Source organism: Carassius auratus, chromosome 44, assembly GCF_003368295.1.
Source record: "Carassius auratus strain Wakin chromosome 44, ASM336829v1, whole genome shotgun sequence".
Lineage (NCBI taxonomy): Eukaryota > Metazoa > Chordata > Actinopteri > Cypriniformes > Cyprinidae > Carassius > Carassius auratus.
Window position 1 is genome coordinate 8,977,412 of NC_039286.1, and position 25,081 is coordinate 9,002,492.

The 25,081-nt window shown below is 42.4% G+C and overlaps 1 protein-coding gene across 1 annotated transcript; it reads right to left on the reverse strand.

Moving 5' to 3' along the window:
- Positions 1-7,634: 7,634 nt before the first annotated feature.
- On the reverse strand, positions 7,635-9,192 carry LOC113062393 (C-type lectin domain family 4 member F-like). The gene is made up of 6 exons (XM_026232219.1): positions 9,139-9,192; positions 8,938-9,009; positions 8,695-8,766; positions 8,398-8,546; positions 8,177-8,289; positions 7,635-7,970 (listed from the first exon to the last, which is right to left on the reverse strand). Exons 2-6 carry the CDS (start codon positions 9,005-9,007, stop codon positions 7,805-7,807), a joined length of 570 nt encoding a protein of 189 aa, XP_026088004.1. The 5' UTR covers positions 9,008-9,009; positions 9,139-9,192; the 3' UTR covers positions 7,635-7,804.
- Between the last annotated feature and the right edge of the window lie 15,889 nt (positions 9,193-25,081).

The following is a 25,081-nucleotide window of genomic DNA, read 5'->3' on the forward strand; positions in this document are numbered from 1 at the left end:
TAACAAACAGGGTTTAGATTAAGCCAGGATCAGGCCATGGCTCAATTAATCTTGTCTGTGAAACCGGAGGATAGCGTCTTTACACCTTATGCTTATATGTTGCTGACTTTACACCTTAGACTTACAGATTATTAACTCCAAAACCACTGTATGAAAATAACTTGTACTCTTAAATTTAAATAATTATTTTGTGAAAAAATATATTCTCACCATTGTAACTCACAGCAAGCTGTCATATTCATCTTCTTTCCAGTTTAACGGCGGTTGGCATCCAGCTTATTGGTGCAATACCGCCCTTTTCTGTTCTGGAGTGTGGATCAGATAATGTGTTTTCCTACTAAATGTACACATCACTAACATTGTTCCCTAACATTAATATCTACACACACCTTATGCATCAAATCATGCCTAAAATCCCTGCTTCCCTTAAAAAACCGAATCAATATTCTACTCTGTGCCCTCTGTGAAAGTGGTCATATAGAGCATCACAGTCCCGCCCACAGCCCGAGAGAGCTCTGGTGCCGGAAGTAAATTTCCCATTCATTTCTCCCATTGACTTTCGTAAAAATCCGTATTTAAAGAGTTTTAGAGCATGTGTGAGGATAACCAGCTACGGCTGAACTCATAAGCATATAACATATCATTTTGAGTGAAAAAAATAAGAGAAATCTCCAAAAAAGTCAAAGGTACAAGACTGTGTACATATTTTCATTTCTAGCGCAAGGAACTACTCATCCCATAAACCACCGCGCCTCATTGAATTCGACTGGAGCCACAACTGCGAACGAGCTTTTTGAGCGACTTCCAAATCTGATGACGGCCGCTCGCGCAAACTTTTTCCTCCAGTGAATTTTATTTTATATAGTAAATGTGCAGTAATAGCAGTTCTTTCAGTATTAATCGTGTAAATCAACAGTTTTTAGATAGGTATTGTGTATTGATTTTTATATTTATCATCGTGTATTTTATATTGTGTGCGTGTGTGAAAGTGGTTAACAATAACTTCAGCAACATGGTGCAGTGCTTTGTCCCCGACTGCAATCACCGCTCAGTCATCAACACATGTCGTTGCCATTACACAAATGTTCAGTAAATGCACAAGAAGGTATGCCTAAGCTAAATATTGTTTTGACAGTGGCATTATAAAATGCTTGATATGACTCATACCATATGAAGGCTACAGTAGCCTAGCTAAAGTGGACGATAATGCTTACTAACGTTACCAACCTCCCTGCAATACTCTCATGGCAGCCATGGAGATCATGAATGCACTGATAAGTCTACCGTGCAAAAACGCAACACAGGTTTTTATTTTATTTTATTTTTTATTAACGATCTTCAGTCTCCACGGACCTTCGCGGGGTTTAACCAGACGGTTACACGAGCTCCACCAATCAGATGCATCACTGTGGGATTGTTCAGGATTGTGGGTAATGAAGTACTTAGCCAAGACATCGCATTTATATCAAAACAAAGTTAGTGCCCCATGATCCTTTTGTGTTTATATGAGCATATACTATCGCTTAGTACAGCCGTAGCTGGTTTTAAGTCTACCATATGGTTAGGTTTTTATGGCTTATACCCCAAATGTCAATGCAGAAATTGCATTGAATTTTTACTTCCGGCACCAGCTGTGGGCGGGACTGTGATGCTCTATTGCCAACAACTTATCGTTTTTGACATATCGCTTTTTTCTTTGAGATTTCTTACCAACTTAACAAGTTACAAACTAAGCAGCATAGAGCGCCCTCTCGCGGCTGTAGACGGTAATGTTTTCTCTTGGTTGTTGGGTCTAAATAAATGCGACTTATATATGTTTTTTTCCTCATCATGACGTATTTTTGAACTGATGCGACTTATACTCAGGTGCGACTTATAGTCCGAAAAATACGGTACCTAAAATAATAAACATGTTTGGAGAAACTGTATTTGAAGAGTAGGCTAGTGTCACTTTTATGAAAAGTGTGGGGCTTATGATGACCTGTAGCCATAATAGCCAGCCACGAGGGGTCTCACTTTGACTGAATGTTATGTCCTCACCATAGACTGTATCACTCATCATGTCATCACTCTCTGTCATGTTCGCATGCTTAAACGGCCGCAAGAGCCTATTTCCCTGCCTGTTCCTGACCAGGTACGGTAACTATTGACGCAACTGTCATTCAAAATGTCCAACGAATGGGCGTTAGCCGAGAGCATAGGCTCTTGCTGGCGTTTAAGCATGCAAACCTTTTCATAACAGTGACACACCTACTCTTCAAATACAGTTTCTCCAAACGTGTTTATTATTTTAGGTAGTCATTATCACGATAATCCATGTCCAGGAGTCAATTTTGAATTTTGCATATTAGCTAAATATTTAGTTTCAACCAAAACATTTAGATTCAACATTTAGATTTAGATTTAGATTTAACATTTAGATTGAACATTTAGATTTAGATTTAACATTTAGATTTAGATTTAACATTTAGATTTTACATTTAGATTTAACATTTAGATTTAACATTTAGATTTAGATTTAGCATTTAGATTTAACATTTAGATTTTACATTTACATTTAGATTTAACATTTAGATTTAACATTTAAAATTTAGGTTTAATATTTAATATTTATATTTAACTATTTAAAATATCTCTAAGTTGACAAATATTGTTGTAAATGTGCTAAAAATTGACCGTCAAAAAATCTGTTTTTTAAACATTGTTTGAAGCTAAATGTGACAAAATGTTGCTGTTATTTTCAGTGTGAGCCGCTTTACAAAGGGCGTCCTATAATGTCACACTATATATTATATAATCTGAGTTATACTCACACAGTATCCCCAGAATACAGAGACCTCCCAGAGCAAAAACCAGACAGACAGCAAAAACAATCAGAAGAACTTGAGTCCGTTTAGGTGGACAAACCTCTCTCTCTCTTTCTTGCTCTTCAGTGGAGTTAGCTGTGGTAGAAATTTGATGAGGGAAATCAAATATATATGTGTGTGTGTGTGTGTGTGTGTGTGTGTGTATACAGCCTAAATTGTATTTTTAAAAATAAAACAACTAAAACCAAAAATGCTAGGACAAAAATAGCATTTATATAACTGGATATCTGACTGAAAACCTCAAATAGCAACTTAGATAAAGATCTTTTGACAGCTGCACCTGCGGGACAACTTCTCATCATGAGAAACATATCTGTTGATCAAAGCATCATGAGAACATGAACACTTCAGGCCTACTGTACAGGAAAACAAATGCTAATTTTGGTTTATTATGCTTTTTGCAAGTATGTTTCTTCAAAACAATATAAGAACTATATACTTTTACGTATGGATATCATTTTAAATATAAGTTTAACATGTGAAGGATGTGGATGCATCAGGCATTGAGTTCAGTGAAATAAACCGTTAAATGGATAAAGCTCAAAATGTAAAATGATTAAGGAGGCCATCTTCTCTCGTGTATGTTTTAAGGGACATTAACACAAAATACTAAATCAACTTTTCTATTTAAAATGGTTTTATCAGTTTAGTTTAATAACTGAATAAGACAAAGTAGAATCCTAGTTAAAGAGATTTAGGTATTTATTCTATGACTCACCTGCAGGTGTGTGTTTGGGTGTGTGTACATAAACACACACACACACACACACACACACACACATATAGAGAGAGAGCTGGGTAGTAACTGATTAGATGTAAACTGGATTATGTAATCAGATTCCAAAAATGAAGTACTTGTAATTAAAATATAAAATATTCACGTTATTTCTTATTTACATGTAATGCAGGCATTCGAAGGTTTTTTTTTTTTTTTTTTTTATCAGCCGGATCTCTTTCACCTAATATATGTCTGTGTCACCTAACCAATCTTAAATTGCTTGGGTATTTTTAGTGATAGTAAAAAAAAACTAAACAAAAACACTGTATTGGTCAAAATTATAGATTTTTATTTTTAGGCTAAAAATCATTAGGATATTAAGTAAATATATATTACTGTAAATATATCAAAACTTAATTTTTGATTAGCAATCTACATTGCTAAGAATTTGGACAAATTTAAAGGAGATTTTCTCAATATTTAGATAAAATTTGTGCATTCCAGATGTTTAAATAGTTGTATCTCAGACAAATATTGTCTAATCCTAACAAATCATGCATAAATGAGAAGCTTATTTATTGGTTTTGTGGTTCATGGTTCCATATATTTATTTGAATTCCCCCCTGAGATTTTATGATAAGAAGTTAATAAATAAGTAACACATTTGCATATTCATGTTACTCTGACATTGGTAAATGGTCACACAACATGTGAGTAAACACATAATCATTATTATTTTTTTATTTAGTGTTTTAATTTGATATTGTTATTATTTTTTAAAACATTTATTAAATTTTATTTATATAAAATATTTATTTATTATTTTTTATAATGTGATTATTAACTTTTCATTAAACTTGTGAACACCCTGCAGTTCCTTCATGGGCCTCAGTTTGAGAAACCTTGACATAATGTAATAAAACAAGAAATGTAATCCATTTTCTGTTTCTTTGCATTTTTATTTTTTACAAGATAGAAGATACACTAGTTATGTAGGTCAAAACTAATGGAAAAGTAATCAAAAAGTGATTATATATCATGTAATTTGGAATCAGTAATGAATTCACAAATGCAACCAAAATCAAGCATTAACATTTAACTAAACTCTTTGAAAATTTCTAGAAATGGATAAGTATCCCTTTTATGATATATCCAAAATTAGGTGCTCGAGTCGTCGAATAAGAAAAATGCAGAAAAATAAATTCGTTAAAGATGAACAAAGTTTTATAACGGTCAAACAAAATGTAGCTAACACGAAAGCATCAAAATATCTTTAAAATGTGTATCAAAATATCAGTCTTAAATATTTCTATAATTATTTTTTAATTTGTTGCATCAATACAACGTATCTGTCCCTATCAATACACAGTTATACCTCAAATAAGTTTTGCATAACTTCTCTCTTAAATTTTACAATTTTATTTATAGCCATTGTTCTTTGTGTTCTTTAAAAGACCTCAAAGCATTTGTGGAGAATTAAAAAACAAAACAAAATGAGGATTCTTGATATTGGTCATGTAATATAGTGTTTATTGAAAGAAATACTAATTTTATGTTATGTCCTTTAAATTATAGCACTGTGGTTTAATGAATTAAACAATTTACAAAGGTCTTTCTGCTGGAATAATCTTTCTAGTATGATCTTGATATCTGTTTTTCTCTCAGAAAAGTGTTCAGTTCTTTATCTTTCTGAACTCTGTATCATTTAAACAAGCAAGCAAAACAATAACATTCTGTAACATGTCAGTAATATCTTACCTCTGTACCGAGAGCATTTGCAGCCTGAAGCTGTTGCTGAAGGCAAGTAATCCACATTTTCATAGTATGAATTCATTTCACGACCCTGATTTTTGGTTGGAGTGTTTTCTAGAAGCACAGAATCTGCAAACATATTAGTACAGTAATCAATTGTAGTCAATTGTAACAAACATTTAATAAACAAGCAGGGTAAAAAATGTGAAGCAGAGGAACAGATTAAACTTGATAGTGTTTAGAGATCAGATGTGATGATTAAATCTCAGTATTTACAAGCACAATGTTAACATTTTAATAAGTATTTAACTGTCAATAAGCAACTCAAAAACACTTATGTCCTTCATCATTTATACAAATATAATTTTTCTTTATGAAAATAGGCTATGTATGATTAATTACACATACATACTGATGCAGACGTGTGTGATGCTGTTGTCACTACTTAGCAGCCCTGCACTTGTGTGCATCTGTAGCCGTACTAATAAATACTGTAGAAACATGCAGGAAGTTATAAAACCTCAAACTCAGAGCTCAGAAAGTGAACTACAGTTATGAAAGATATTCTGTTTATTCAAAGTTTGTTCTTCAAAAAATATCTTCAGAAATGTAGGGGGACAATATGTGATATAATATAAGCAAGTTTAATATTGACCAGGATTTTTTGTCTAAGCTTTGAGAAAATGCTGTCACTCCACTCAAAGGTGTTTTGGACATACCGTCAGTGTGGAACAACGCATTCTTCTGAATTGGATCATTTTTATGAAACTGTAGAACTGGTCAACAAAGCTAATAATCTGATTTAATTCTGATTTAGTAAACTATTTTGCTCAATTGTTGGTTCTTGAAACCTCAAAACCTCACTGACTCACTGAATTTGTTTTGTAATGATCCAGGCCACAGCTCACTTACTCATTAAACACAACAGCAGGATGGCAGAGACGTTAAACTAAACTGCCATAGTGACATTTAGTGAACAGAGAGATCATTTAATTTGGCTTATTTTGCTTACATGTGCTGATTTATTTGCTTTTTTTTTTCATTAAACCTATAAATTATGATTTAAAACTATAAATTGTAATATAACATAACATAATGGCATATAAGACTACAGAGAACTATTTCTGCAGCATTGTTCTTTACTCGTCTCAGTAGTTTTCTTCTTCAAGGCTTTTCTTGTTTTCACCCCCTCAGATGTGTCACCCAATCAAACAAATATCAGAGAGTTATAGAATAACATTACTAGATTACATTTAGACATTTATTTATCATTAAAGAGCCTCACAGATTAGCAATTTCACAATCAAGTTATCATCAATGAAGCTGTAGAGGACACTGCATTAGTGACCTCTTGTGAAGAAAACAAGAGAGAATTATAAAATAACTGAACATGCAGAGAAAAAAGTGTAAAATAAAAACAAACAAAAACTTATTAATGCAAAATTTGTAGATTATCTTCAGTTCAGTTATTCATTTAGATAAAAGCACACAAGTCTTTTTACTATTCATAAAGTTTATTTGCTCAACACATTAAAAAGATTACACTTATAAACACACTGAATTGGATGCATCGTCAATCAAACATAATTAAATATTAGTACCTTCTGTAACAATATAAACTTTAAATACAATATAATGTTTATTTTTATTATCACTTAATCCAATTTTTTTCATTGTGTGTTTCACAGCTAGCCATATTTTAAACATGTTCATACTTTATAACTGAATGAATTTTTTATTTATTTATTTTATTCACAATGAACAGATTTGCTATTTGAATATGTTTTGAAAATTATTATTTAAATAACATCAAATACATGCAAGTCTTCGATAATAAACTATGTCATGATTGAGTGAAGAAAGTCTTATGTATGACTGACAAATACGCATAATGTTTAGTAAAACTCTGTAATCCAAATGGATGGACATGTGAAATTAAAAAATATATACATTTACATTTAGGCCAACATATATTTTGAGTGCACAGCAGTTTTATATATGATACTTAAGCACATCAGTTGACTGTAAAATGATTGATGTGTGAGGCATCAAAATAAAATACATTTGTATAGGCATGTATAACAATTATTCATAATTATATAATATAGATAATAATAATCACTGGAGAAAATAATAGTATTTTTATTCTGACATGAGTAAGCAAATCCAACGCTATCTCATGACCAATTTCGTACATATTTTATGAGGTGGCTAGTTCGTACGAATTCATGCTACCTCACTCGTATGATTTTGTATGATTTGTCTAGACCCCAGTGAAGGGTAGGTTTAGGGGCAGGGTTAGGTGTAGGCCATTCGTACAAATTCATAGGAAATTGTGCACCTCGTAAAATATATATGATTTAGCACAAATTAGCCATCTCGTAAAATATGTATGAATTACAGTGAGATCAGGCTGGCAAATTTAAAAAAGCCTTGTTTTCTGAGTACCACTGATGGAGGTAAATTATTATTTTTTCTCACAGATAAACCTAATCTCATAATTGCAAGAAACATCAAACCAATTTTCTAAATATGTGAAACAATTTTTCACAATTCCACAGTTTTCTCCAGTAGGATCCTCTGCTTTCCAGTTATCAGGTTCACTTTTCCAAGATTTTCTCTTGTACCAAAACCTTCAAAAGCAGAAACAGGCGATCAGAGTAAAAACAATAATATTTAGTAAAAAACCATGATGTAGCTTATTTAAAAAAAAAAAACTTGCCATTATGCAAAGATTTGAATGTTCCAGTAATATGAATGATGAACGATAATAATGACATGATTTTTTTATGTATTTCTAACATTGATGAACTGAAGTAATTGTAGTCTGAGTTCTTACTGTACTCCAGTTTCACTGAGAGTTTGGTTATTCACCCAAACCCAGTGTCCTTCAGTTTCCAGATCATTGAGACCAATCCAGTACCATTCTTTAATTTTAGAAGCCAGAAACTCCTAATGGAGAAAACATCACATGCAATGCTGTTCCTGAATACTGTGATTTAAACAGGACAAACATATAATTATTTGATTTAACGTTCATCCAACTTGTAATTTTCTCACCTGTTCTGTTTGGCTGGTTATGGTGACCAGATCACCTCCTTTTGAAACACAGAAAGCACGGCTCCTTGACCAGTCCATTTTAGTAGAGCTGAAGAAGTACAACTTTCCATTGAAAGCTTTCCAGCTCATGTCACAGTTCAAAGACTCGGCTGTTGAAATAAAACGCAGATAAAAATGATCCTTTGTTTAGTTTGTGATGCATTGGAAATGAAAAAAAGGGAAATAACTGGTTTAATATGCAGAACATTTTAAACACTTTGCCTAATCTTTCATGGGTCTGAAGTGCAGACAGCTCACCTTCATAAATGCACAGTCGTTCTCTAACTCTGGTGTAGTTGGCTGTAAGTTCCTCAGTATTTCTCACTATGACTGGTTCCGAAATGTTATTAAGAAAAAGGAAACAAGTGGTTAGAGAAATGTGTTCAAAAGACTGACTTGTATTTGCTAAACAAAAAGAAATTAGTTGAATCAAGGCTGGTTCGGAGTTGGTGCACTTTGTCCTAGTAGTAGATGCATGAGTTTTAACCTAACATAACTCACTATTGTTGATGTGGAGACGTTCTTTAACTCTGGTGTAATTGGCTGTAAGTTCCTCAATCCGTCTTGACATGACTGGTACAGAAACAGTTGTGAAGAAAATGGAAAACAAAAGCAAACAGACAAATTCACTCTTGTAGTCCTTTCTCTTTACACACTGTTAATGAAACATGTTTCTTCGATGCATAAAAATATTATACTCACTTGTGTTGTTAGTTTTCTGGGAAGACAGTTTTATTGAAACATTGGCATCTGATAAAAGACAAAACAGTAGCAGTAATTCCACTGATATATCTACAGCAGTGGTTTTCAACCTGTGGTCCTGTGTATTGCAGGTGGGCCGCCAATTATTTTCTGTTCATTTCCAGTCCATTCTAGGGCTGTGCGATTAAAAGAAATCATCATAAAATCATGATTTGAGGGTGTGTGATTTCCAAATCGCTTTATAGCACGATTTTCCGCGGCCCTGACCACCCGCAGTATGCCATCCAATCTAATCAGAATGCAGCGCTCCTAGCGCGAGAACAGAACAGAGACTGGGCATATGCCTAACTCCAGGTTCACACACTGTATGTTATGCGCCATTTTTCCGAGCCCATGTTGACAGATCAGAGCGTTCACAGCATGCGGTAAAAGGCTAGAAATAAAAACGTGCGAAAATAGTTAATATCTAACACATGAGCATAGAGAGAGTTGTGAGTGCACAGGACGCAGTTTAAGTGAGAGGAGACACGTTTTACAGTTTTTGCCCGTTGCTTGAACACATTTTGCAAAACTTCGCTCATTGTGCCAAAACTCTACATGTAATTATCAATGAAGATTCGGGAGGAGCGCGTCAGATACTTAGCCTAATCATCACAGGTGGACCACAATCAAGTAATCAATCCCACAGTATAAATATCGCTGACTTACCTCTATCCATTGACTGTTTATCAGCATGCTGGTTCGCTTCGTCAGTCACCTTATCACAGACCCAATTTTTTTACTACCAACGAAGAGTGCTACACAGGGGATTTATAAGACCTTCTGCTTTTGCCGGACCTGAGATCATTTCTACCCAGCCAAACACGGCCGTTGAGCAGCATTAAGCGTCATCGCGACAGCTGCTATCCTCGCCAAGCCACACATCGTGGCCAATAGACCGTGCAACTCCGAGCTCGCCTTGCTCAATACACAATCGTGCCGCCCGAGACCGAGCTCTCGTTGAGCGCTGGATTGCAGCAGAAAGAATCCAACCACGGCTCAGTCTTTCACCACGGCGTTCCGGCCGAGTGGCAGTTTGAGGCCGCTTCCTCTAGCGGCACAGACTAATACATTTCCAGGCGAAGACGCTAAAAAACAGGTTCTTCTTTTTCTTCATTGGATTTTTACGGCAGTTTGCATTCAAAGTGTTGCATCTAAAAGCAGTTTTGAGGCTAAAGTTTTGTTAAACTACGTCTTGACGTAGTTCCGTCTTCTTCTAGTAGCGTTTTATGGCGGTTTTGGCAAACCAACGTAAAGGTGCATTACCGCCACCCGCTGATTTAGATTTGGACTACAGATACACCGTTCCGTCGGATGATGATGCCACTTTTTAACCACGAAGCCAAAGGCATTAGGTTAGATTATTGTAATGCCTCGTTCTCAGGCCTTCCAGCTAAATCGTGGAGCAAGCTTCAGTATATACAAATTCTGCCGCACGCTTGTACTTCTCCTCGCGAACACATTACACCGGTTCTTTCACAATTACACGGGCTTCCCGTAAACGTGAGAATTGATTTTAAAATTCTTATCTTAACATACTAGGCACTTCATGGGACTGCACCTGAGTATCTTTGTGAACTCATCAGTCCTGATATTCCATCACGCTCTCTTCGCTCTACTAACTCTCTTTCACTTCACCAGCCATAATGTGAGCTAAAGACCATGGGGGAAAGAGCCTTTTCATATAAAGCCCCTAAGCTATGGAATGTACTTCTTCTGCACGTCAGATATGCACCTATGTTGGGCGATTTTAAAAAGTTGATTAAGTCACATTTATTCAAGACTGTCTGTCTTTAATGAATTGTTGTATTGCTTTTGGCGTTTGTTCCTACAAATAATATGCTTTATTATTATTATTATTATTATTATTATTGTTACATTCGCCTTACCGCGCACGTTTAAACCTCGCCGAAATGATACAGACATAAGTTCAAAAAAAAAAAAACTTAAGTCTCTGGATAAAGCGCCTGCTAAATGCTTAATTTAATTTAAAATTTTAATTTCCATGCAAGTCTTCTGGTAGGACCAAATCATTTAGGGACCTATTTTACCATTCACTGGCGTGATCACTCAAAATTAATCTAAAACGCATCTGCCCTCTGTGTTTTGATGCAGGATAGCAAGTGTGAGTAAAATTACCATCGCCTTTTAAGGACCGTAATACGGAAAAACCGGAAAGTAAATCTCTTTAGAAACCACTTGGAAGGAAATAGCACATAACTACTGTTAACCCATTTGCTGCAAGCATCGGCAACGGCCCCAGTCTATGTTTCATTTTCACAGCACGTTAAACATCACTCTCTTACTTGATCTGGATAAACCGCGCATCAATTGAAGTCCAAAGACTTTGGCTTTTATATTTGACCAATATTTCGATAAAACATAATTCCAGTGATTAATTTTCCATCATGTCAGGAAAACTATTCCTATTCCTGAACGGTAAACGTCAAAGTGTTAGCTCGTGGACAAATGTTGATCATGGATCTAGTCAGGAAGAATCATGAACAGAAACATCTTTATTTTGGGTATATAATTTCTGCCTCCATGCCAAAAATGGGGGGTGTCTGGTAAGGGGTTAACGTTACTGCTATAATCATGTCTTTCGGTACAATGCCTTACAAGACTAAACATGCTCAATCGTTTCCAAAAGCCTCTGTTTCCACAGTCCATAATACAACGTGAAAACAGCGTTCCAAACGTATCCGCTCGGGAGTCCGTCTAAAGAGCCCGGAGGCCAAATGAGAGGAAAGATGCTTTTCCAACAGGAACATAATAAGGTGGACAAGGCCTGAGGAATTGTCAAATCAGGCAACAAATTGCTAAGCTGGTAACACAGTAGGCTACCCATCCATTTTTAGCTTGCCCCATCAAATATTACTAACACTTTTTACTCTTCCCACAGCCAACATCTACAGCAGCCGAAGCAAGTAGCCTTTCATGTACCTCCTCACTGCCACAGCAGTGTCTGCTCACGCAGGAGCCTTTCCTGTACCTCCCCCCCGCCGCTGCAGTGTCTGCTCCCGCAGGAGCCTTTCCTGTACCTCCCCACCGCCGCTGCAGTGTCTGCTCCCGCAGGAGCCTTTCCTGTACCTCCCCACTGCCGCTGCAGTGTCTGCTCCCGCAGGAGCCTTTCCTGTATCTCCCCACTGCCGCTGCAGTGTCTGCTCCCGCAGGAGCCTTTCCCGTATCTCCCCACTGCCGCAGCAGTGTCTGCTCCCGCAGGAGCCTTTCCCGTATCTCCCCACTGCCGCAGCAGTGTCTGCTCCCGCAGGAGCCTTTCCTATACCTCCTCACTGCCGCGCATTGTCTGCTCCCGCAGGAGCCTTTCCTGTACCTCCACACTGTCGTAGCAGGAGCCTTTCCTGTACCTCCACACTGCCGTAGCAGTGTCTGCTCCCGCAGGAGCCTTTCCCGTTCTCCCCACTGCTGTAGCAGCGTCTGCTCCCGCAGGAGCCTTTCCTACACCTAAATATATATATATATATATATATATAAAAAAAAAAAAAAAAAAAATACCACACATCACCTCCGCCTAAAGGCATGCCATGCTTCCGAGGTTGCGGTGATAGCATCATGTATCGACAATAGCCAAGACGATATTAGGCCCATTCTCCAACCAACGTTTTTTATAATAATCATTAGGAGGCCTACATTAATTCGGCTATCAAACCGCTCCGTTATCCCATCTCAGCACTGCATTTCCCACTCGCCCCTGCTCTCAAAGGATGATGTGAGCCCGTAGGTTTAAAAAAAAAAAAAAAAAAAAAAAAAAAAAAAAAAAAAAAAATTCACTGGACAACCGAGATGACCGTAGTGCCGACTACATGAACTAGCAGTATTTAAATATAGTATTTATACTTAATACCAGTGTATCAGTACGTCCGAAAGTATATTTTTTGATTATTGGTGATTCCATAGGCTCTTTTCGTGCACCTGCATGGTCAAAATGGTAAATAGTAAGCTCAGACAGTATAAAGAATCTTTCTCTTACTCCACCCATGCATGATTACATCGTCGATATGTACCATCGATCTCACGTGCTGACAATGACCACATCGCCGATACATGGCACCTATTTGGGGTACACTGGCACAGGAAATCCAATTTATTTTTGCACGCTTAATTTCGGATACTATGACTGCACCAAGATTTTTCCGGACTCATTATCGGAAGCAGCTCATTGGATTTGCTAAACAATTATTCAAGTAAGCCTCACACGTCTACCCTCGTAGACAAATAAATCATCCTTAGTATCGAACTCCCTGCCAGGCGCTGCAAGAGGGCTCCCAGTTGAACCAACCTTTGCCTTCTCCATTCAACTATCAGCAAAGCTTACTCGTTTGACATCGCAAGTATTAAAATCCTGCCAGATGCTTTCCCACTTAATCAATCTTGGACTTTCCATCCGACCACCAGCGAAGCTCAACCGATTAAAAAAGGCAGATTAACCAAAAAAAAAAAAAAAAAAAAAAAACAAAGCGACATTTACCTATCGAACACCAATGAGTACATTGCAGCCCAAACAAATTTTCCCTCCGATGGCAAGATGTACCCATCCAATACCGCAAGTTACGCTTTCGCCGAACACTAACGGGCTCTTCGCAGATAAAACAATCTCAATTTTCCCTCCGATGGCTGGAGAGACTACCCATCTGGTGTCGCAAATTTTAATAAATATAATAAATAAAAATAAATATAGAAAATAAATAAATAAATAATAAATAAAAAGACACCGGATGTTGGCCATAGCCTCCCCACCAGAAAACCTTACCTTTTTCAATCCTATGGCCGGCAAGGCTTCTCTCTTCGATGCCAAGAGCTTGAGCTCCCATCGGATGCTGACGAGAGCCTCCCGGCCAGACAACCTCACCTTTTCCATTCTGCGGCCAGCAAGGCTTACCCGTTCGTTGCCAGGAGCTCACACTCCCTTCGGACGTAGGTGAAAGCCCCCGGCTACCTGCTTTGCCATTCTGTTTTACGTACGGAGAGGTTTACCCATCCAATGCACGGAGTCAGGGCTCCCATTGAATGTAGGTGAGAGCTTCCCGGCTAGACAACCTTACCTTTTCCGTCCTTTGGCCAGCGAGGCTTAACCGTTCTATCCGGGAGCTAAGCTCCTGTCGGACGAAGGTAAGAGCCTCCCGGCCGGACAACCTTTTCCGTCCTTCAGCCAGAGAGGTTTACCCGTTCGATTCCTGGAGCTAAGCTCCTATCGGACGTCGGTCCGAGCCTCCCGGCTAGACAACCTGACCTTTTCCACCCTCGGCCAGTGAGGCTTACCCGTCAGATGCGAGTGCTCCCATCGGACGCTGGCGACAGCCTCCTGGCCAGCCAACCACGACCTTACCGCGTGGTTTAGGTTACAAACCTACAAGCAAGCTGTTCAAATGCTGCAAGTACCAAACACACAATAAACTCTCCTTCCTTCCTATGGTCGCCAAGGCTAACCCATCTCTTGCCGGGAGTAGCAAACTCCCTTAAAACGCTGACGACAGCTTAACGACCACACAAACTTACCTTTTCCATCCTACGGCCTGCGAGACTCACCCAGTTTTGTCCCCGCCGGACGCTGGCAAGAGCCTCCTGGCCACCTATCGTTACCTTTTCTGTCCGCCATCTGGAGAGGCTTACCCGTTCGATGCGCGTGCTTCCTTCGGACGCCGGCGAGAGCCTCCCGGTTAGACAACCTTACCTTTTCCTTTTCTATGGTCAGCGAGGCTTACCCGTTCGATGTGTGTGCTCCCTTCGGACGCTGGCGAGAGCCTCCTGGACAGACTTGCTTTACGTTTCCACTCTATGGTTGGCGAGGCTTACTCGTTCGATGTGTGTGCTCCCTTCGGACGTCGGTAACAGTCTCTCGGCCACGCAACTTACCTTTCCATTTGACGGTAGGCGAGGCTTAACCGTCCGACGCTACGAGTCTCGTCCTCTCGCCAAATCCTGCAAAAAAAAAAAAAAGCTACCCTCAGCTACTCTCACAACTTTTAACTCCGTCTGGCGAGGCTTACCCGTTCGATGTTCTGAGTTACAGGCCCCATCGGATGCTGCGAGAGTCCTCCCAGTCGGGTTTTCCTTTCCAACCCTCCCCGTCCGCCGAGGCTTACCCGTCTGTCGCGTGTGCTCCCTTCAGACGTCTGGCGAGAGTCTCCCGGACGGGCTTATGCTTGCCAGCCGCAAGCGAGTCTCATCCATCCGTTGCCGTGAGTCAGGATCTCCCTTCGGATGTTGCCAGAGTCCTCCTTGTCGGCTAGCCCAAAAGCTTTTTATCTGCCAAACCGAGAGGACCCAGACGTCCGTCATCCTGAGTCTCAATCTCCTGTCGGAGGCTTCATGGGCCCTCTCGGTCAGTGTTAGGCCCTTCACCCACTGAATAGCAGGGGCTATCAGCCAGTAGGGCCCATACGCCGACACCGTGACCTATTCCGGTCGAGGCAACTTGGGTCCTCCCGGTCGGGCACCACAACCATGCTGCTCCTCCTCATCGGCCGGTAGGGCTCACCGTTCCAACGCCAAAAAGCTCCAGTTGAGCATCGGCCCGAGCCCTACCGACCAGGCGCCAACAACCACGTAGTTCACTAGCTGCAGCCGGTAGGGCCTACTCTCCCAACTCCCAAGTCGCTCCCTCCGGAGTACGTAGGCCCTTCCAGCCTGCCAACGAGATGACTTCTCAGAAACCAAATCAGCCCCCGCCAGTACTCTGCTTTTTTGGGGGGGCATTCTTTTAAACTGGCGGCTGTCCTCTTGTACATTTGCCTTTTTGGGGGGTACTCTAGGTTCGGGCAATTCCGAGCTCGAAGCCCTTCCCCGGACAGCACGCCAAATACGCATACCATACCTCAGCTAATTATATGTAAGCGTGATCTAGTGAAATGTAATTATCAATGAAGATTCGGGAGGAGCGTGTCAGATACTTAGCCTAATCATCACAGGTGGACCACAATCAAGTAATCAATCCCACAGTATAAATATCGCTGACTTACCTTTATCCATTGATGGTTTATCAGCATCCCTCCTCCACCCCATCTCCTCACTTCAAGTTCACTTTACAATATACGGGGAAGGGGGGGTACTCTAGGTTCGGGCAATTCCCGAGCTCGGAGCCCTTCCCCGGACAGCACGCCAAATACGCATACCATACCTCAGCTAATTATATGTAAGCGTGAACTAGTGAAACACAAGTAAACATGACACAACACTGGGAAATATACCATTCACATCTGTGTCAAATTGAAGCTCTACTATCAAAACCTAAACTCTAATTACAAAACCATTCCTTTGTCAAAATGTAACTGATGACAAAATGAAACATACTTGCATCATATGCATACACTTCATACAGGTCAGGGGGAACACACTAGTCTTCTTTATATAAAACACTGCAGTCTTTAATTTTCACTGTTTATTCAGAAGGCATATTTTCAGGAGGCACATTTTCAAACAACCAAAAGAGCAAATAGGCTCAATATTGTACATTGTAGCACTGTACATTGCAGTAACATGAATTCAGATAAAGCAAAAAAAAAAAAAAAAAAAAAAAATGAAATACAGTTTTTGCCCGTTGCTTGAACACTATAGACCCATGCTTAGACTAAAGTAACACAACTTGAAGCTTTTGTTAACATAGCTCAAACACATGTACCCATACCTTAAACAAAAGCGCTGCTTTGCACTCTTGTTGCAATTCTGCAACACACTTACTCCTTTATGCAAAACACTTGGTCCTGCATACTACACTCTATTTCATACATAAGACACTTCGTTAAAAAATGAAATCTCAGAGTGCCATTTGGAAAACACATGTATCCAAAATACAAAACACATCGGGTAATTGCTACCACTCAAATACACAACTGAAGGCACTTACTTGCAAAACTGAACACCAATCAGCCAGCTACAAAAAACCCTCAGTTCAGCCATTTCAAGAACTTTGCAAGCATGGATGGAGAGAGAACAAGAGGAAGAGGAGGAAGAGGAAGAGGAAGAGGAAGAGGAAGAGGAGGAGGAGGAGGAGGAAGAGGAGGAGGAAGAGGAGGAGAAGGAAGAGGAGGAGGAGGAGGAGGAAGAGGAGGAGGAGGAGGAAGAGGAGGAGGAAGAGGAAGAGGAGGAGGAGGAAGAGGAAGAGGAGGAGGAGGAAGAGGAAGAGGAGGAGGAGGTTGAATAGGCCATGCACGGACCCCTATTTCTGATGATATAACAGCAACTTTGGGGGACCTGACTGTGAGGGAAGCTGAGCAGAGAGTCCACCCACACACCCGCATGTCTCTTCTGCAGGCAATGGAACTGTGGTGACATTCAGGTGACAGCAATCCATGGATGGTTTCGACATGCAAGGGGATATTTTCCCTGGTGCCTAGCGGGAGAAGACATTACTTGCAATGTGGATGAGGCCAACAGACGGCGGGATCCATGAGTCCACGAATGCACAATTGCCATGATTTTCTGTGTTTACAGTATAGTGTTTTTTATATTATTATATATATATTTTTTTTGCTTTATCTGAATTCATGTTACTGCAATGTACAGTGCTACAATGTACAAGATTGACCAGGCCTATTTGCTTTTTTGGTTGTTTGAAAATGTGCCTCCTGAAAATATGCCTTCTGAATAAACAGTGAAAATCAAAGACTGCAGTTTTATATAAAGTAGACTAGTGTGTTCCCCCTGATCTGAAAGTGTATGCATATGATGCAAGTATGTGTCATTTTGTCATCAGAGTTACACTTTGACAAAGGAATGTTAGGTTCCTCTTCAGGAACTCGAGCTGCGTCAATGCGCTTTGGGGAACGCGCCCAGCGTGCGCGACTCTGAATATCGTGTGAAATCAGACCAATGGAAGAGCGTGACGTCACCGGCGGAGTGATGTAAGCGACCAGGAAGCTATAAAAGCACGTGCCACGCAGCTGGCGTCAGCTTCGCGTCTTTCAGCAAGCGCTCTGTGTGTGAATGTCACACTGTTTGTCTTGTGAGTCTTTTTTACTGTTGTCTGTCCAGTTAAGAGCTCCTAGACATGCCAAAGAGCAAGGCGAAAGTCAAACACACTGATGGCGATTCCAAATCGCGCTATAGGTTGTGTGTTCCTCCATGCCCGAGATATATAACGGGTGGGGATACACACAGCCTGTGCGTGGTTTGCCTGGGGTCGAAGCACGCCGAGTCGGCTCTCGAGGGGGCCGACTGCCCACACTGTGAACATATGTCGGTGCGGCTGCTTCGTTCCCGGAGGGCCCTCTTCGAAGGAGGGGGCCTTCACCAGCGTTCCCCGCGGTGATGGACCCGCTTGTGCTGAGGCAGAACGGCGGCTGCACTCGTGGGGTTCGCAAGTGGATCTGGTGGAGGGAATGGAGACGAGCCAGTCCCTATCTCCTTCCACTTCTGCCAGATCCGGCACCCAATCCCTAGAGTCGGAAGCATGCTCAGCGGTTCCTTCCACTCAGGGAGAGGGGTCGAAGCTCCGCCTCTCTTCCTCCGAGGAGGTTGACGTGGAGTCGATCGACAGGGATTCGCCAACCACTCGAGGTGGTTACTCGCGCGGTGGCCAAGTTAAGCATTGATTGGCCCGTCGAGAAAACAACTGAACCGCAGAGAAGCAAGCTTGATGAACGCTTCCTGCGCGCGAGTCCCAGTCGGGGCCTGCCATTTTTTCCCAACCTGCACGAAGAGATCGTCAGGTCGTGGAAACGTCCATTTTCGGCCCGCCTCTACATCCCCTAGTCAGACTACTATGGGAACGTAGTGGGGATGGGAGAGCACGGTTATAGAGCGATGCCCCGGGTGGAACAGACGCTCGCAAGCTATCTGTCCCCTGGCGCGGCGTCGTCTCCAAAGGCCCCGGCATTGCCCTCAAAGCCACTCAGAGCAACATCTGCTTTGGTGGGCAAAGGGTATGTGGCTGTAGGTCAGGCTGGTGCGTGTCTGCACACCATGGCGGTGTTACAGGCGTACCAAGCCGACCTGCTGAAGGAGCTAGATGAGGGAGAGGAAATCAAGTCCCACAATATAACAGAGCTAAGAAGGACCGCTGATCTCTCCCTCCGCGCCACCAAGGAGACTGGCCTATGTGGCGACGCAGTCAATTCTGTCGTCGACAGGTTTCACGAGGCCCACAAACAAGCGTGGCGTTCCATAAGTTCCTCCCTCGTCAGAAACAGAGCGTCGCCTCTCGTGCTCCTCTGCGTCGGCAACGAGAGTCTCGACGACGCTATCGGCCGAGGACTTCCAAGCCCAAGCAAGATCTCAGGGCAGTTATCAAAGCTAAGAAGTCCTCGGCCAAGAAACCCTGACACCAAGAGCCCAGTGTTTCAGAGGGCAGCCTCTGCTGGGGTAGAGCGATACACACTGCAGTACACGGTGCCCGTCTCGCCTCAGCGCCCTCTGGGGGCTGGTCTGCCATCACTCTCAGTATCTTCCGCCCGTGCACGTAGCAGGGCTGAGACGCTCGCCGTCCCTGCGGGGGCGTCTTACACCAGAGATCAGTCTCGAGAGACTGATTCCCTTAGTAGATTATTTAGCAGCGTGGAAACTACTGCCAAATGTATCTCGATGGGTCCTGCACACAGTAGAAAAAGGCTACCGTATTCAGTTCATCTCCGTGCAGCCAGTAACGGGGTCGTTCAGACGATAGTCGGCCTCAGGCAGGGTCTGGTTATGGAACAGGAAGGTAAAACCCTATTAGAGAAGGAGGCCATTGAGGTGGTCCCTCCTCAATACAGGGAGTCCGGATTTTACAGCCGGTATTTCATAGTTCCAAAGAAGGATGGGGGGTTGCGTCCGATTATAGACTTGAGGGTCTTAAATCGTTCAGTTATGAGACTAAAATTCAGAATGCTCACAATCAAGCATGTTGTAGCTCAGATCAGGTCCGAGGACTGGTTTGTCACAATAGATCTCAAAGATGCATATTTCCACATATCCATCCTTCCACATCACAGGAAGTTTCTGAGGTTCGCTTTCGGGGGCGAAGCTTACCAATATCGAGTACTTCCCTTCGGCCTTGGACTCTCACCCCGCACGTTCACAAAATGTGTAGACGCGGCTCTGGTCCCCCTGCGCATGCAGGGCATCCGCATTCTCAACTATATCGACGATTGGTGGATCTTAGCTCAGTCAGAGCAGGTTGCGGTTCGGCATCAAGATGTCGTCCTCGCACATATGGGGGAGCTGGGTTTGAGACTGAACGCCAAGAAGAGTGTGCTTTCTCCGGTTCAGAGAACCACCTACCTAGGCGTAGTATGGGATTCGACCGCGATGCAGGTACGATTGTCCCCTGCTCGTATCAAGTCGATTCGCATCTCAGTCGAGAGAGTCAAAGAAGGCCAGTCACTCACTGTCAAACAATTTCAGAGATTGTTGGGTCTGATGGCAGCTGCATCCAACGTGATACCTCTTGGCCTGCTGTACATGAGACCCCCACAGTGGTGGCTCAAGACCAAGGGATTTTCCCCGAGGGGCAATCTACTTCATACTATCAAGGTCACGCGGCGCTGCCTCCGTGCCTTAGACATATGGAAGAAACCTTGGTTCTTGAAACAGGGCCCGGTGTTGGGAGCTCCTTGTCGCCGTGTGACACTAGCGACGGATGCATCCCTCACCGGCTGGGGTGCAGTCATGAGTGGCCACCCTGCCCGTGGTCTGTGAAGTGATCGCCATCTAACATGGCATATCAATTGTCTAGAAATGCTAGCAGTTTATCGTGCACTGAAGCACTTCCTCCCAGACCTAAGGGGTCACCATGTGTTGGTGTGCACCGACAACACATCTGTGTTCTCTTATATCAACCACCAGGGAGGTCTGCATTCGCGCCCTTTGTACAAGCTGGCGCACCAGATCCTGGTGTTGTCCCAGAGCAAACTCCTCTCATTAAGAGCAGTATATATTCCTGGGAAACAAAATATGGGAGCAGACATACTGTTGAGGCAGGGGCCGAGGCCCGGGGAATGGAGACTTCACCCAGAAGTAGTGAAGCAGATATGGAGAGTATTTGGCAGGGCTCAAGTAGACCTATTTGCATCTCAAGAGACGTCACAATGCCCCCTTTGGTTCTCTCTAGTTCATCCAGCTCCTCTGGGACTGGACGTTATGGTACAGACCTTGCCGAGGCTTCGTCTGTACGCATTTCCCCCTATCGCTCTGCTCCGGGAGTTCTGGCGAGAGTGCGCCGGGACGGGGTCCATCTGTTGTTAGTAGCCCCGTTCTGGCCGGGCCGAGTATAGTTCTCAGATCTAGTCTCGCTCCTCGACGGCTCTCCGTGGGAGATACCGATCAGGACAGACCTACTCTCACAGGCACAGGGTACGATAATTCACCCTCGCTCGGAGTTGTGGAAGCTGTGGGTGTGGCCCCTGAGGGGGCACAACTGTTAGCAGCCGGTCTCTCAACCGAGGTTGTTGAGACCCTTCTCCAATCCAGAGCTCCCTCAACGAGGAAACTGTACGCCCTGAGGTGGAAACTCTTCACCTCATGGTGCAGAGACCGCCAGTTAGACCCAGCAAACTGCCTGGTTGGTACAGTTCTGGAGTTTCTACAGGCTAGGCTCTCTGCAGGGTTGACCCACTCCACGTTGAAGGTCTACGTGGCAGCTATTGTGGCCTAACACGCACTTCTCGATTGCCAGTCTTTGGGAAGACACCCCCTAGTTACACGTTTCCTCCGCGGTGCGCTGAGGCTGAAACCTCCAGTACGGCCCCGTATTCCCCCGTGGGACTTGGTTGTGGTGTTAGAGGCAATGTGCAAACACCCATTTGAACCTATTCAAGATATCTCAGACAGACATCTCACACTTAAAACCTCCTTTATGTTGGCTATCACCTCCCTGCGGAGAGTAGGAGACCTTCAGGCCCTCTCTGTGGCCCCTACTTATCTTGAGTTTGCACCAGGCATGACTAAAGCGTTCATATACCCTCGAGCGGGATATGTTCCTAAGGTTCCTCTGTTACACCACAACCTGTAGTGCTGCAGGCCTTCTGTCCTCCTCCCTTTCGGGAGCCCGACCAGGCGAAGCTAAATTGTATGTGTCCAGTTCGAGCGCTGGACGCATACGTCCACACAGCTGCCCTGTGGAGAAAGACCGACCAATTGCTTGTATGCTACGGTCCCCCCAAGAGGGGTTCTCCTGCTTCTAAGCAGACTATTAGTCGTTGGATAGTCAAGGCTATCAACACTTCCTATGAGTCCTCTGGTCGTCCCCCGCTGTCGAGAGCCAAGGCTCACTCTACTCGGGGTATGGCGGCCTCCAAGGCCTTCTTATCAGGTGTATCCATGCTGGACATCTGCAATGCTGCGGGGTGGTCCATGCCCTCTACGTTTGTTAAATTCTATGGCCTAGACATGCCAATCACTCCAGGCGCTTCCGTCCTCCTGTCCTAAGCTGTGCTCTTCGGATACACACTAGGCAGGGGTTTGGTAGTCTGGCGGCTTTGGTACTCGTTCCCCAAAGTGCATTGACGCAGCTTGAGTTCCTGAAGAGGAACGTGTCTAGGTTACGTATGTAACCCTAGTTCCTCGAGGGAACGAGACGCTGTGTCTCGGAGCCATACCCCCAGCACCCCCTGCCGGCGCTTGCTGGTACTTGAAGCTGACGCCAGCTGCGTGGCACTTGCTTTTATAGCTTCCTGGTCGCTTACGTCACTCCAGCCGGTGACGTCACGCTCTTCCATTGGTCTGATTTCACACGATATTCAGAGTCGCGCACGCTGGGCGCATTCCCAAAGCGCATTGACGCAGCGTCTCGAGGAACTAGGGTTACATACGTAACCTAGAGACGTTTTGATAGCAGAGTTTAGGTTTTGATAGGAGAGTTTCAATTTGACCACAGATGTGAATGGTATATTTCCCAGTGTTGTGTCATGTTTACTTGTGTGTAGAGTTTTGGCACAATGAGCGAAGTTTTGCAAAATGTGTTCAAGCAACGGGCAAAAACTGTAATATAAAAAACACTATACTGTAAACACAGAAAATTATGGCAATTGTGCATTCGTGGGCTCATGGATCCCGCCGTCTGTTGGCCTCATCGACATCGCAAGCAATGTCTTCTCCCGCTAGGCACCGGGGAAAATATCCCCTTGCATGTCGAAAACCATCCATGGATTGCTGTCACCTGAATGTCGTCACAGGTCTGTTCCATTGCCTGCAGAAGAGACATGCGGGCGTGTGGGTGGACTCTCTGCCCAGCTTCCCTCACAGTCAGGCTATGGTTGATGACAGGGGTCCACCAAAGTTGCTCATATCATCAGAAATAGGGGTCCGTGCATGGCCTCTTCGACCTCCTCTTCCTCCTCCTCTTCCACTTCCTGCTCTTCCTCTTCCTTGCTCTTTCTGTTGCTCTCCCTCCACCCATGCATGCAAAGTTCTTGAAATGGCTAAACTGAGGGCTTTTTTGTAGCTGGCTGATTGGTGTTCAGTTTTGCAAGTAAGTGCCTTCAATTGTGTATTTGAGTGGTAACAATTACCCGATGTGTATTGCATTGTGGTGCAATGCATGTGTTTCCCAAACGGCACTCTGAGATTTCATTTTTGAACGAAGTGTCCTTATGCATGAAATAGAGTGTAGTATGCAGGACCAAGTGTGTTGCATAAAGGAGTAAGTGTGTTGCAGAATTGCAACTAGAGTGCAAAGCCAGTGCTTTTGTTTAAAGTATGGGTACCTGTGTTTGAGTATGGTAACAAAAGCTTCAAGTTGTGTAACTTTAGTCTAAGCATGGGTCTATAGTGTTCCAGTAAACTGTAAGTGCGCACACTCTCTCCACACAGAGCAGCGTGTATATGAGAAAGTACGTCTGGTTGTGTGACAGCGCAAAGGAAATCTGCGTGCGAACAGAGAGATTCGCGCTCGTGCATTATTTTAATGTGCTTTCGCGTTATACAGTATTTATGCGCTCTCGCTGCTGACCGCATACACATACTGCAAACACCTGAGGCACCGCTACAATTAATGAGCTCTATAAACAATGCATGGCAAAAAAAGGAAAAAAAGTCCCTGTATAGCCCTACGGCATTTTTTTTTTTTTTTTTTTTTGCCACATTTTGTTACAATCTTTACTATAGTGATAATTTTGACTTATGTCTGTTCTAGAGATGTTACAAACTTTTTGATAAAGCTCTAATTGGTTTCTTTTGGAAATATGTTTCAAATTAATCCTGAATGCATTTATGGCTGTAAAAGCATATTGGTGTGTGTCACAATCGCAAAATTGATCAAAGAAATCGCGATAGTTTTTTTTTTGTTTTGGTCCATATCGCACAGCCCTAGTTCATTCAATAAATACAGTTAACAATCTAGCTTCTGAGTACTAAGTTATTAACCCAACAATAGCGGGGTCAGTTAATTTTTTGAAGTGGGCCTCGCAAACATATGTGTTTGGTTGTGTGGGGCGCGAGCTGAAAAAGGTTGGGAACCACTCTACAGTGTCAAGAAAAAAATGTGAACCCAAATGATTTGGCTTTCTCGGTACTGTGTATCTGTATCTATATTGATATAAATATTAAGTTATACTCACACAGTATCCCCAGAATACAGAGACATCCAAGAGCAAAAAACAGACAGACAGCAAAACAATCAGAAGAACTTTAGTCCGTTTCGGTGGACAAACCTCTCTCTCTCTTTCTTGCTCTTCCTTTGAGTTACCTGCGGTAGAAATTTGATGAGATGAAGGAAATCAAAAATGTGTGTGTGTGTGTGTGTGTGTTATTATATATATATATATATATATATTATATATATATAACAAGCCTAAATTGTGTTTTTTTAAAATATCTAAAAACAAAAATGCAAAACTAGCATTTATATAACTGGATTTCGGAACTAAAAACCTCAAATAGCAACTTAAGATAAAGATCTTTGACAAGCTGCACCTCGGGACAACTTGCTCATCATGAGTAACATATCTGTTGATCAAAGCATCATGAGAAC

Bases quoted from the DNA above. Each gene is read 5' to 3' on its own strand.
- LOC113062393 (XM_026232219.1), bottom strand. From the start codon at position 9,007: ATGTCAAGACGGATTGAGGAACTTACAGCCAATTACACCAGAGTTAAA. The intron at 8,290-8,397 runs GTGAGAAAATTA...TTTCTCCATTAG, and splicing joins TAACCAGCCAAACAGAACAG to GAGTTTCTGGCTTCTAAAAT. The intron at 7,971-8,176 runs GTAAGAACTCAG...CTGCTTTTGAAG, and splicing joins CTCAGTGAAACTGGAGTACA to GTTTTGGTACAAGAGAAAAT.